Source organism: Crassostrea angulata, chromosome 7 (assembly GCF_025612915.1).
Source record: "Crassostrea angulata isolate pt1a10 chromosome 7, ASM2561291v2, whole genome shotgun sequence".
Classification (NCBI taxonomy): domain Eukaryota; kingdom Metazoa; phylum Mollusca; class Bivalvia; order Ostreida; family Ostreidae; genus Magallana; species Magallana angulata.
In genome coordinates this window covers 19,887,206-19,899,773 of record NC_069117.1, presented here as the reverse complement: position 1 = coordinate 19,899,773, position 12,568 = coordinate 19,887,206, and the positions used below count along the sequence as shown (strand labels likewise).

General features: G+C 32.8%; 2 protein-coding genes across 6 annotated transcripts in view; both read right to left on the bottom strand.

Annotated features, from left to right (window-relative positions):
• LOC128192600 (dipeptidyl peptidase 2-like) overlaps window positions 1–12,568 on the bottom strand; it is a 43,575-nt gene that overhangs the window by 29,959 nt on the left and 1,048 nt on the right. Inside the window, exon 2 of the mRNA XM_052865393.1 lies at window positions 10,384–10,523. Coding sequence (XP_052721353.1) covers window positions 10,384–10,523 — 140 coding nt within the window. The remainder of the gene's footprint in view (window positions 1–10,383; window positions 10,524–12,568) is intronic.
• On the bottom strand, window positions 417–8,108 carry LOC128192601 (G-protein coupled receptor 52-like). 5 transcript variants are annotated; one of them, XM_052865395.1, is made up of 3 exons: window positions 7,925–8,108; window positions 7,098–7,232; window positions 417–3,310 (listed from the first exon to the last, which is right to left on the bottom strand). In XM_052865395.1, the coding sequence occupies exon 3, from the start codon at window positions 3,266–3,268 to the stop codon at window positions 2,327–2,329; it is 942 nt and encodes a 313-aa protein (XP_052721355.1). In that variant the 5' UTR covers window positions 3,269–3,310; window positions 7,098–7,232; window positions 7,925–8,108; the 3' UTR covers window positions 417–2,326. The 5 variants fall into 5 exon arrangements, with proteins under 5 accessions (XP_052721355.1, XP_052721354.1, XP_052721358.1 ...); XM_052865394.1 differs by lacking the exon at window positions 7,098–7,232 and having other exon boundaries at window positions 7,925–8,107; XM_052865398.1 differs by lacking the exons at window positions 7,098–7,232; window positions 7,925–8,108 and adding an exon at window positions 6,214–6,529.

The window sequence follows — 12,568 nt, the reverse complement described above, 5'->3', positions numbered from 1 at the left end:
CTATGTAAAACTTAATCCCCTTCTTGTGGCCCCTCCCTACCTCCGGGGACCATGATTTGAACAAACTTGAATCTACACTACCTGATGATGCCTCCACACAAGTTTTAGCTTTTCAGGCCAAATAGTTTTTGAGAAGAAGATTTTTGAAAAATACCAACAAATTTTCAATAATTCTCAATGATCTCCCCTTTAAAGAGGGCGTGGCCCTTCATTTGAACAAACTTGAATCCCCTTCACCTAGTGGTGCTTTGTGCCAAATTTGGTTGAAATCTGCCCAGTGGTTCTTGAGAAGAAGATGAAAATGTGAAAAGTTAACAACGACAACGACGACAACGACAACGACGACAACGACAGACAACGGACAAATTGTGATCAGAAAAGCTCACTTGAGCCTTTGGCTCAGGTGAGCTAAAAATGATATAAGAAAGAATCAACATTTTTAATGTACATACATGTATACATATCATAAAAACATTGTATATGTGAATTGAAAAATTAAAAGAAAATGGATATACAAGTACAATTAATATCATCTACAAAACTTGAATTAAATTAAATAATTACATAGACCTTTGTACAATAATTTGTCAACCCATTTTCTCTAAAGGGGGGGGGGGGGGGAGGAATATAAAACTGATTTGGCTTGATAGATAACCAGCATGAACTATTGAGAATAATACATTACCTGAAATGACACTCATTTGTCACTCATAAAAAGCCACGAAGATTTACTCAAGACTCACACATGATATGATGTACATGTAGATGTGCAAGACAGTCTAATGTGTGGTTTGATATATATATAGAGAGAGAAAGAGAGAGAGAGAGAGAGAAATATCAAATTGAAGTTCAATTTAGAGTTTAAAAAATCATATTTATCAGATCTTTCAATTTCATTTTAAATTTTGTTACTAAAGACCAACAGATTTTTTGTTTTTTAAAATTCGATAGTTTTAGGGACTTTGACTTCATTAAATTCAATGATTTACTCTAAAATATACCAGAGAAGAGACGTAACAAGGCTGTCTACTAGCAGATACTTAAATTGATGGAAAGTGAGATTCATTTTGTTTAAAATTCTAACATCAGGTTATGTCTATACATTCAAAGTGTTTTACCGAGCTGTGCAGAGATGGCCAGAGAAGTTAAGTGGAGTTAGAATATATATATGTAGGTGGGAAATAAAAAGAAGAAATTTTGCAACAAAAAAGTACGATTTTGATGAGGTGTTTGCATTTAGGTGTATCAATTAAGTGCTTGTACTGGGATTATTTATGCTATTTATTAACTAATTATAACAATAGATGTGATGATGATGATGATGAGAGTGTAGATTAATAAACAGTGCCGTCATAGAAGAAAGACTAGTATAATGCTTGGGCTACTCGGGGGAGAAGATGAAATCTGGAATTTTCAGTATTATCACAGTACAAATCTATAACATCACAGCAAGCTTATGCCAATGAACTGAGAAATAACATGTCATGTATAGTCATGTGTCAAAACATCATAAAATGATGTGAAAAATCCACATCCTTTGCACATCATAATGATTAAATCATATGCAAGTTCAAACTCTGGAAAAAACAACATCGCATTAAAAAATACTGTGGTAATATTTCTGGAAGGTGAAATTTCATGGACAATATGCACATATTGTATATCATCTTTTTATACCATAAAATATGCTAGAGTGAGCATGTCACTCTAGCATAGGAGATTTTAATCTGTTTTGTGAAATATTAATTCAAAGTTTTAACCGATTTTTCTCTAAGTAAATTTATATTTCATCAAACATAACCTAAACTCACAATTTATTTTAGGGAAAAAAAATGATCAATGAATAATACATTGTACCAGGGGTATTATTGTGAAGTTCCTAAAACATAGATCTTTTCTCTGAATTTCAATTTTTTAACAGAAGCTGGAAAGCTGCAATTATTGCTAGAAAATGAAAAGATTAAGTTTGCAATTATCAAGTACAACTAGATTATCTTTCATAGACATATAAGGCAAAGATTTTGGGCTTCTGTGTCTCTGAGAAAGAGATTAACTGCCTACTAGACCAACTATTTAATGAGGTACTTCATTTGTTAACTTTTGTCATACACTGGTATGTGAAACAAACCATTGATTTAGAAATTCTCTTTTTTACATAATTTGCTACTTTGCTATCTTATATAAACGTGTTAATCTCAATATAGATCCTGTTTTCACAGAAAATTTAAATCTCAACACTGCTTTACAGTAAATGGGAATCCAGACACCCATTATCTTGCCAAAACCGAAATAAAATTGAAAGCATTTTTGTCAGAGGAGTCTTCCATTACTTCCCAGCATTGGCTGTGACAAAGTTTAAACTCACACTCTGCGGCATTGAGCATTTTGAACATTTACAGTCATTATGACAACACAGTTGTCGCAGGCCTCTCCGAAAATCTCTACTCCACAACAAGTAGACGAAAAATTTGTAAAAGGAATTTCCAATTCCGAACCATAGTAAATAGAAATGTATTGAATGTGGATACTCGGAGACTTTCTCTATAAACTCTCCATATATTTGTAGTACAAGCCATGGAATCCAAGCAATAAGGAATATCATGGAAATGATGAAGTTCATAAAATAGTTATTTGGTCGCGAGGCTGTATCTATCAGAATAGTCTGATACATGTGCCTCTTTTTTCGGAATGACTTGGTGAAGAGGTATGCATTGGTAGAAACCAATGCAAAAAATGCGGGCAAAATTACCAGAATCCCAGCAGTCACAAAATACGGCTTGTGAGAACCGGCATTAATGGTACAGAGAAAAACCTCCTCATAATACTTGGCTTGCTTTTTGAAGGAAAACAGAGTTGGACTGCAGAAACTGACAGCCCCAATCCAAACAAATATGATCCAGCATAGGGATCGAGTTGTTGTCATGGCAACCTTGTGTCGTTGTGGTTTCCTGATGGCAAGATAATGGTCCACGTTGATCCATGCTAGGGAGTACAAACCTGCGATAAAGAAAATCACCAGCAGGTAAGCCTCTATGTGACAGAACTTCTCATCATTAACGATCCAAGAGTTACTGAAGGAACTGAACACTGCAAATGGTGTGATGAAGACTCCAACACAGAGGTCTGAGATGGTCAGTGAGGCAAAGTAGATCTTGTTGATGTTACGGATGGATTCTGTCCACACTATGACTAGGAGGATGAGGGTGTTGAAGCCGAGGATGAGAGCTGTGAAGAACACTGTCACCAGGCTCTCGGCTCGAAACTCCATCACCCTGGTAATGTCTCACTCCAGCAGTGTGTCAAAGTCATGCTGAAAAACATAAAAAAAAATAAGCCATTACAAGGTATACTTGTAAACGTGGATGAACAATGACAATTCAATCTACAGATATCTCAATCAATCTAAATATCCTGAACTGAAAAATATTCATGTGTATTGTTTATACCTTTTAAATATTTGCTGAATTGCACCATTTAGAATTATTCACTTTTGAATACCGTAAAGGGTTTATATTTTAAGATGACAAACATCAATATGCCACACCTCAAACTTCTTCAATTACATTTACAATGTCAACACAAAATACATGATTCCCCCCCCCCTTTAAAACTTTCATTGAAATTCATCATATTCAATCTATATATACATATTCTTACACTATTGACTATTTTATATTCCAAGTCACGTTAATTTCATCAACAAGTTAGATTTTAATGATCATGGTGTGTGTTGTAAATAACTCCTTTTTTGCATGCTATTACACTCAATAAGATCTAATCTATCTTGATATTGTAAGGGACAGACTAATCTTCAGCAACATTCAAACAGAATTAACTTCTACTGACAGCCATTAAACAGTGTATACACAGACAAAATCACCCGCTGCTTTCATATTGACACAATGCATGCAACAGCTCAATAGTACACCATTCAGATCACAGAACACAGAAATACGGGGAAATCCAGTGATGGATCTATTCTTCGACAAATAGCACTGGATCTTTATACTTAAGCAGTTCATCAACTGAATAGAAAACCTAAATGACAATATTGTACAAAGAGTTTCCATTAGAGGAATCAATGTAATATGTTTACTCACATACTAAATATATCTTAGGTTATAAAGTTTATCAATAAAGGCCATGTTTATGTAGACACTTTTAATGGCATCGAATAGATTTGCAGTTTTAATTAATTTGTTGATGGATATTCTGTGGGAGGTACCGAATTATCTACAAGCACAGATTATGAGCTAGCATACAAGCATCAACTAATAAAGCATTAAATATATTATGAATTCCTTGCAAAAATGGTAACTTTTTAAAAAATATTAGACGTATGATTTAAACTTTTCAATGCACTTAATTGGCATCTTGACATAAATCGTAAAAATAGTTTTTACTTTTCCTAACGTACGCCACAATAACTTGAAAAGAGGGTGTAATTTCAAAGATTTACACAATTCTGCATGAAAACTCACCATAAAAAACACATATTCTTCAAGTATTCACATGAACTAATTAAGTAGCATAGTTCAACCACTATTGCAAAGATAAACGATGGTCTGATTAAGAAAACCTTCCTGATTTTCTCTGTGATAGACAATGTGTTTGCACTGGATTGTTTACCACAGAACCTCACTATGGCACCTAACACATTCCCAGCACACCCTGACTAAAACCACAAATCAGTGCTTTCTCCTACATCATACATCTATTTTAATATAGATTAACAGTCAGAGACTTCAAAAGCAAAACTACTTAGGTAACAATAGACATATAAAGATATATAGAATACTATTTCTATGGCAACAACACAGCATTCTTCAATAAGCCTATTGATCAGATTTCAAAATTTGCAAATTTCATCCCTATACTATAGTTTATAATACATGTAGTAAAATACCGGTACATCAAGTTTGCAATATTGAGTATTATTTCATTAACCTTGAAAACACCTGTTTATTAATTCTGAAAAGACAAAAATCTCATTACATGAGCCAGGATCAATGAGAAAGATTCATTCAATTACCATAGTTTTCTTATTGCAAGACATACTTACATGTATCTGAAAAATACTTTAATTTATAACAAACAAAAAAAAAAAGAAGCAGATTTATCCACAAAACAATAACAAGATGTTGTTAATACCTTTTTCTCTCGAAACTAAATCATCCCTGTTATTCTCACTACAATTCCTAAAGATACGTACACTACATACAGTTCAATAGGTAATATGACACAGAGTTGTTGGATCAACGTGATCAAGGATAGGCTAATCTCTGAATTGTGAAACACAAAATAATCCTGCTACCTACATACAGCTCATCAGACAAAAATATTTAAATTTTCTTAATATGTGCATGCATTTAAGTTTCCATTTCAACTTGAAATAAATCTTTAAATGAAACTAGATGTCGAGTAAATAATTGAGAAAATCATGTCATCTACCAGAAATATTGATTAAGTAGTAGACATTGTAAAATGCAGTATACCCCAGATTTTTCTTTTGCTTCTTACAATACCAGCTCCAAATGTGCGACAAAATGTCTCAAACATCATTAAAACATAAAAGTCAGATTACCTTTTAGAAACTGACATTGTATAACAATGTCCTTTATACCTTCTGCATTATCATTAACAGACATTACCAGTGACTTTTCTAAATCCATCATAAAATCAAGAACTAGACGACTGACATTATATGATCAAACCAGGCCAATAACAAATACAGGAGCTTCTGCGAACAGGTTTTACTGCGTCAGACTGGACAAACAATGTATCATCCCTCATTCAATAAATAATAACATGGCATAATAATGTGGCCTTACTCAATAACAATCAACACTAATTTTCTATCACCTATAGCCAGGAATCAATGCACAGATTGACTAAATACAACTTGTGGCTAGACCAGCGGTTCAAGCCTCACTCTGACAGCCTTCCCGTCAGATGGTAGCCATCAGCTTTAGCTACTTACTCCAAGACAGACAGATGCCAAGTACCTATAATTGTGGGGCTATCAATTCCCACTAGATCATTCGATGGTAAACACTTACTAAACAGCCTTTGAATGAGGCCTAATTTGCAAAAGTGAATAAACTGTTCCTCAATGCCAGTAAAAACTGAATCCGTCATTGTATTCCCTCTGTCTTATTTGTTGTGCAATTGTTCAGACAAAATCTAGTCTATAGTGAAATGAGATAAAATTACCTTTAGTTATTAAATAAGTTGAAGTATTCCTTAAAAACTTTGAAAACACAATCTCTAGCAGTTGACATTTTATCAGCTACCATTCAGGGTTATTTTTTTTTTACATGCTTAGTATCCTTTGTGGCTTGGGTTTGAAACAAAAGTTTGCATTGTTTATTCATGAATGAAACATAAGGACTGAAACATTATACATATACAATGCACTTTGTATGTGAATACCGAAACTTGAAAAAGTTGCTTTATCAAGGGTAGCTCTGATGTACTAATCCCACTAAATCAAGAGTTTTGATAAAAAATGTATTACATGTATTTATTATTTCTTAGACAGACTTGATTTTCCAAACAATCAATGGATTGAAAATTAAAAATGCAGGGTCCATAATAATAAAATATCAATCTTGGGGAAATAAATTATATTACAATTACAATTAATTGTTTTAAGATGCAAATTTTTAAAATCCATTAAAGAATTATATTTCCTAGCTGAGAAGAAAAACTAGAGCCCCAAATTATAATGCCATGACATGGCATATTACTGTTGGGGATCTCTGTTATACATCTATACTCCACAAAAAATAATCCCAATCTTTTAGACTTAAAATGCCCCCTTCCCTGTTATAAGGTCTGATGGAGACAAACTCTAGAAAATTGAAGGGGATTGATAGATATTTGCAATTAAGGGAACTGACAAATTAATCTGTCACTGACAAAAATCAATCAGCTAAGGGAATCCATGGTTCTGCCACAACCATCACCTCAAGCAATCAAATTTTTAGGTGGCACTCTTTAGAATCTATGAAGTTTGAATATTCAAGCCTTTGCTTTTTTATTTCAATTTAAATAAATAAATGTCTTTATTATAAATCTTCAACACTCCTACCCACCTTGGATAGTTTCATTTCATCAGTTTCCTTTTTTCTAAATTGGTTCACTATAGTTTTGATTGGGTTTAGTATTGATTTGGATGATTTTTTTTCCGCCATTAGCATGAAATTCTTCCACGGGGAATCTGAGTCATTCTGAATTGACAAACAATTTAATGTTCCTATTATCCATTATTCATAGTAAAAAAAAAGCCACAATTGCAATGCAAAAATCTGCTTCCAAGATATCACAAAACAAGGTTGGTGTCAATCTACATATAGTATAATATCATGATAGAATTAAAAATCAAACAAAAAACAAAATATTCTGGCCATTTTGACATTTTTGCTGATCCTTACATTTCAAATCCTTATCTAACATTCAAGCATTTTTTTTTCATATCTTTTTTTTTTATTTAGTACCTAGATTGAAAACTAAAATTATGTATGCTGAGTGTATAGTTTCTGTGTAATTTGTGTATTTGGGTCATATTTGAGATCTGTATAATTTTATCATCTAGAAAAAATTAACAGTCTATAAAGATGTTACATAAAAAAATTTGTTACCTCAGGTAAACCAGTATTTTTTCCATTACAGTACATAAAATTGTCAATGTGGAGATGGGGATAATAAATATTCATTATAAATACTTAAATTCATTCTTTTTAAGTTAGTATCACATCAAACATTTCTTACAGCATGAAACAAAAATAAAACCCTTTTCTTGGTTGGTTCAAAGCATTGTTTGCTTTTGATATAAACCTCCAAAAATATGCATGTATCTAAATATGAAATTTTCAGAGGGTGAAAAGTTTTAATAGAATGAGCCGTATATATAATTCCTTACCTGATTGTGTGTGTTTATATCCGGGAGCCTGGGTTCAGATCCTGCCTGTTGCTTGTCATGCTGTTGAGTCTGCTGGGCTGGCGTTTACCAGGCTGACTGCTGCTTCTCAGCCTGACTGCATGTGGGATTTACCGATCAATAACGAACCATCAACAAACCATCGAATCATCGCGGAGAGAGACGCGGAGAGAGACGCGGAGAGAGACGGTGCCCCTACCTGATGAGTACTAGCAGCAACAGGACACAGGCACCTGTCGTTAACCATTTTCTTTTTTATGACAAAATATATTTATGTACCGTACTATAATAATATGTAATATAATATTATTATAGTAAAGAGAATTATTATTTAAAAAAAATTAATGTCAGGTGCCTGTGCATCAGCAGGACACAGATTTACTCAGCACAGGTGTAACAGGCAAATTTGGGATCTCTGCACTTAATATGAATCAAAACCAGATTTTTTAAAATTCAAAGTTGAATTAAACATACCATTTGTGATATACAGTCTATAAAATGCTTTAGTACTGTATTATCGTAAATCCTTAAAATTGAAAAAAAAAAATCAATATCTCTACGGTAGATATAAAATCACTTTATTACGAGAATAAAGTATAAAAGTGTAATAAATTCATGTTTGGAATTCAGAGTTTTACATGATTAAAGAAAAAAATCCTGCACGATACTTGTATTGACAGCAGCATTATTACAATACTCTCTAATAAAAGGAGCACTGGAGTTCTGAAAGCAACATGTACTAGTATGTCATGACCACCCAATGAGATAAACAACAAGTTTGTTTACCTCTTTTTACAAGGCATCTAGTACAAAATAAACATCTACAAAAAATGTTTTTGCGTGTTTGTATTGTCAATGAAAGCATACCGGTACTTGCTTATTAACAAATCTGATTTTTCTAAGCAGATTTTGACATAAATTCAATCCCAATAAAGGTTCAACTTTTGAATAACACTTTAGGTTGGTGTTTTGTTTTGGTTTTTTTTGAGTAATTAAGAAATCAGTACTGTGACAATTTATTAATTTGTTAAGGTTGTTAAAATTTGAATGCTTATACATTCATTTTGTTTTGAGGGACTGGTTTTTCAGTGGCCCTGACAGATTTTGACAGCACTTCTACAGCACCATATGTATGCTCTTAATGGACTCTGCATGCACTGTGTAGTGGTAATTAAGTTATGTCTGATAAGCCAATTTTAAGCCACTATACACCTGATTGTTATCAAGGCTGTTTGCAAGTCTATCATTAATGACTGTGGAAACCATGACGAAATGAGAGAGGTTCCCTGTCTGACGTGTGGTTTGACAATGTGTGTGGTGTGACAATGTGTGTGGTAGCGGTGGTGGTGACAATTTATGGTGGTGGTGACAATTTATGTGGTTTGTGACACTAGTTTGTGGCACCAAGTTGCGGTTTTCTGTAGGTGTTTTTAAAGTACTAGTAACTGTAATAGTACCAGTACATGTAGCAGTACATCAGTGTTTGTCAAAAACGTTACACTGTATTTAACTGCATTAAACACATGGTAGTCATGCATCCATAATGTCTGATATACTTAACTGAAGAGTATACACAAAAAGATTAGTTCTTTTCAGTTTATTAGCATTGTCACTATCATGTTACATGCAATAGCACAAGAGCCACTCGAGTTTCAAGCTATGAGTGGTATACTGTGCAGTCTAAACACCAAAGCTATCTGCTCTAACATATCATAAAATTAATTCTGATCAATCTTAATTGGAAGAATTACTGAAATTGGCAAAGTTTTATAACTATTAGGTAGTAAAAAAATAGTGTATAAATTGGTCTTGATACTTCATGTAAAAATGTTGTATGGTTGGTCACGTTGGACGGCCTTCAATATACCGGTTCACTAGTGTTTCAACAAATTGAATTCTTATGACATGGATTTTTATAGGGTCTCTCTGGGGCCCCATTCACAATGCTGAAAAGTGCATGTTTATTCCAAATTCCCAATATGAAAATAGATTAATGGAAATTTTTAAAAATTCATAAATGACAAATAGGTGTTTTTTCTGCAAAAGACAAAAAAATAAAGGTGTGTGGTTTCAGCCAGCTTCATATTATGAATAATGAAAATCCATTAAATATTAGACTTTTTGCTGGGTTTTTTTTTTATTTGTATGAAGATATTTTTCCCCATTTCAACCAAATATTGCTATTTTTCCCAAAGTTGATGGCACCTGGATTCAAGGGGAAGAAAAATCCCTGCATTGTGTACAGGAAAACTATTGTAAATTAATGAAAAACATTATTGGTCATGATGTCTCTCACTACTAACTGTTTAATAAAATATGGCTCTATAGCCTCTGAAAAATTATACCTCAAAACTTTGTGTATATTTCACAGAAACTGCTGACCAAGGTTTTCTGCTAGAATTGGCAGTTATGCCGAGATATTAAACATTTTATATACGTACATGTTCCGCAAACACCACGAGAGCATTAAATTCTGGAGCGATATCAAACACAAATCCCGTGTTGTCCCAGAATTCCTCTATTGAGCCCTCATTTCCTGTGTAGAAGAAGATTGGGCCCACTCCTGGTTTCCACCATTGATCTGTAAGAATTCAAACAGACTCCCTTGAGGACCATTTCAATGTGACCAACATTTCATAGAAGATCTACACTCTCAAATGCAGACATTCTTGCATGAAATCATGCTGCCAAGAAGGAGGAAAGATTCATAAAAACAAATTTAAACCATCCATAACTTTAAAATAATGTAACAAAATTGAACCAATCATAAGGCCTACATCATACTTAATTTATACATGCTCCTAATATAATGGCACCACACAGTTATAAAAATATATATCAGTCTATGTAAAATCACTACTAGCACTTACAGTTTTTCTTTATTCCAATAGCTAGAGTACAATGTTCCCAAAGTGTGAATACTAGTATACATGTGGATTGCAATCGCTACCCATTGATTTCTGTACAGTTAAAGGAAGACAACTCAATGAGCGATAAATCATTTCGCCATACAGATTGCCTTATTTGCCTACCTAATAAAGGATGACTCTGTGTCAAATAAAAACAATATAATGGCTTCAATTAAAAATATGTATAGTGTGTCAATGTGTGATATGGTTTTATCAAAGAAATATATTATCAATGAATCTCGATCAGTAACGAGCTAAAAAAGTTAAACTGATAGGCATCAAATCCAAACAACTGAACATAAAATTTTGGACTCTATTCATAATTTTCAGAAAAATTGCAGCAATCAAAAATAAATTTACATGAGCAAATTAAATGAAATTGTTAATATTCACTGTTTTTTTCTCAATCTATTTAATTGAAAAAACAGTCGTGAATTACCCGGTAATAAATAACTTTTCACATCACATATAAGTACAAAAGTGAATATAATAATCCTTATACATGTACGGAAAAAGCCCAATTCCCAAGTACATACTCAACCATCTGTTGACTACATCAAATATCTTCCTTAATTGTTGTCTATGATTATTTTTACAATACTTGTTTATTTTACGTCAATTTATCCATGTGTCTTGTTAAGGATAACTTCCTGGCAAATTCTGGCATAAATTAAAGCGAGTTGTAGATATATCATCAAAATTATTAAATTTAAATGTTTCTTACTACTTGCGTTGGATATTTTGGTTCAATTTAGTTGATCGAATTAGACCTTTTGACCTACATTTGCTCAGTTTGACCTAAAGTCGTTAAATATAAAAAATGGAGAAAAAAAATTGGACTGTTTAGTAATTGAGACAATGACTAAAATTCACTTGTTTGCCAAAGTTCATTAATGTCCACCATTAGGGTAATCTATTTATCATCATAAAATTTTAGGTGACTATTCATATCTATATTTTCACTTTTAATTTACCGTATCATATAGCTGCATGTCTGTTGCTACTGGCCTGAAAAATGGGATGGGCAAGCTGGCGGCCAAAGTCATTACATGTGAAGAAGTTGCAATCTACAGCGCACACATGCAAACCTGATTAACCTTGATGCCAATCATGGAAATCTTAATAACCATTCTCATTCAGACAATATACTACTGTCAGATGTCATCACTTTACTTGCCTCAAACTTTCCCTTGAAACAAATCAGAAAATAAAGCATTATATGTTAAATTAATGTGTAGATTGAGTGTCATCATTTTTACATGTATATTAACAATACTTCTTCACTTTTAATGTTGTTTAAAAGAATATCAGAGGAAACTAAAGTGACCATATCTGTAGTTCAAGTTCAAAAAAGATTTTGAAATTGAAGTTATGTATAGAATGTCTTCGGGAATAAGAAAATTAGTCAAAAATAATGAAGTTTTTATGCACAATGAATTGCATTTTTTTCATATGTAAGGAACTGTAGCTCCTAGTTCATTCATCTGAATTTTTTCACACAAGATAGGAGCTACAGATCTGTAGTTAACTGTATAACATTAAACATGAGAAATTGTTGATGAACAGGGCTACATATAGAGCACTTTTGGACAACAAATGATAAGATGCCATCATAATCATTGACATTGATTAGTGAAAGAATGGTGTAAAATATTAAAAAGAACATGCCAAAATCTAAAGGGCATTCACAAATATAAATTTTACAGTACTCTTTATT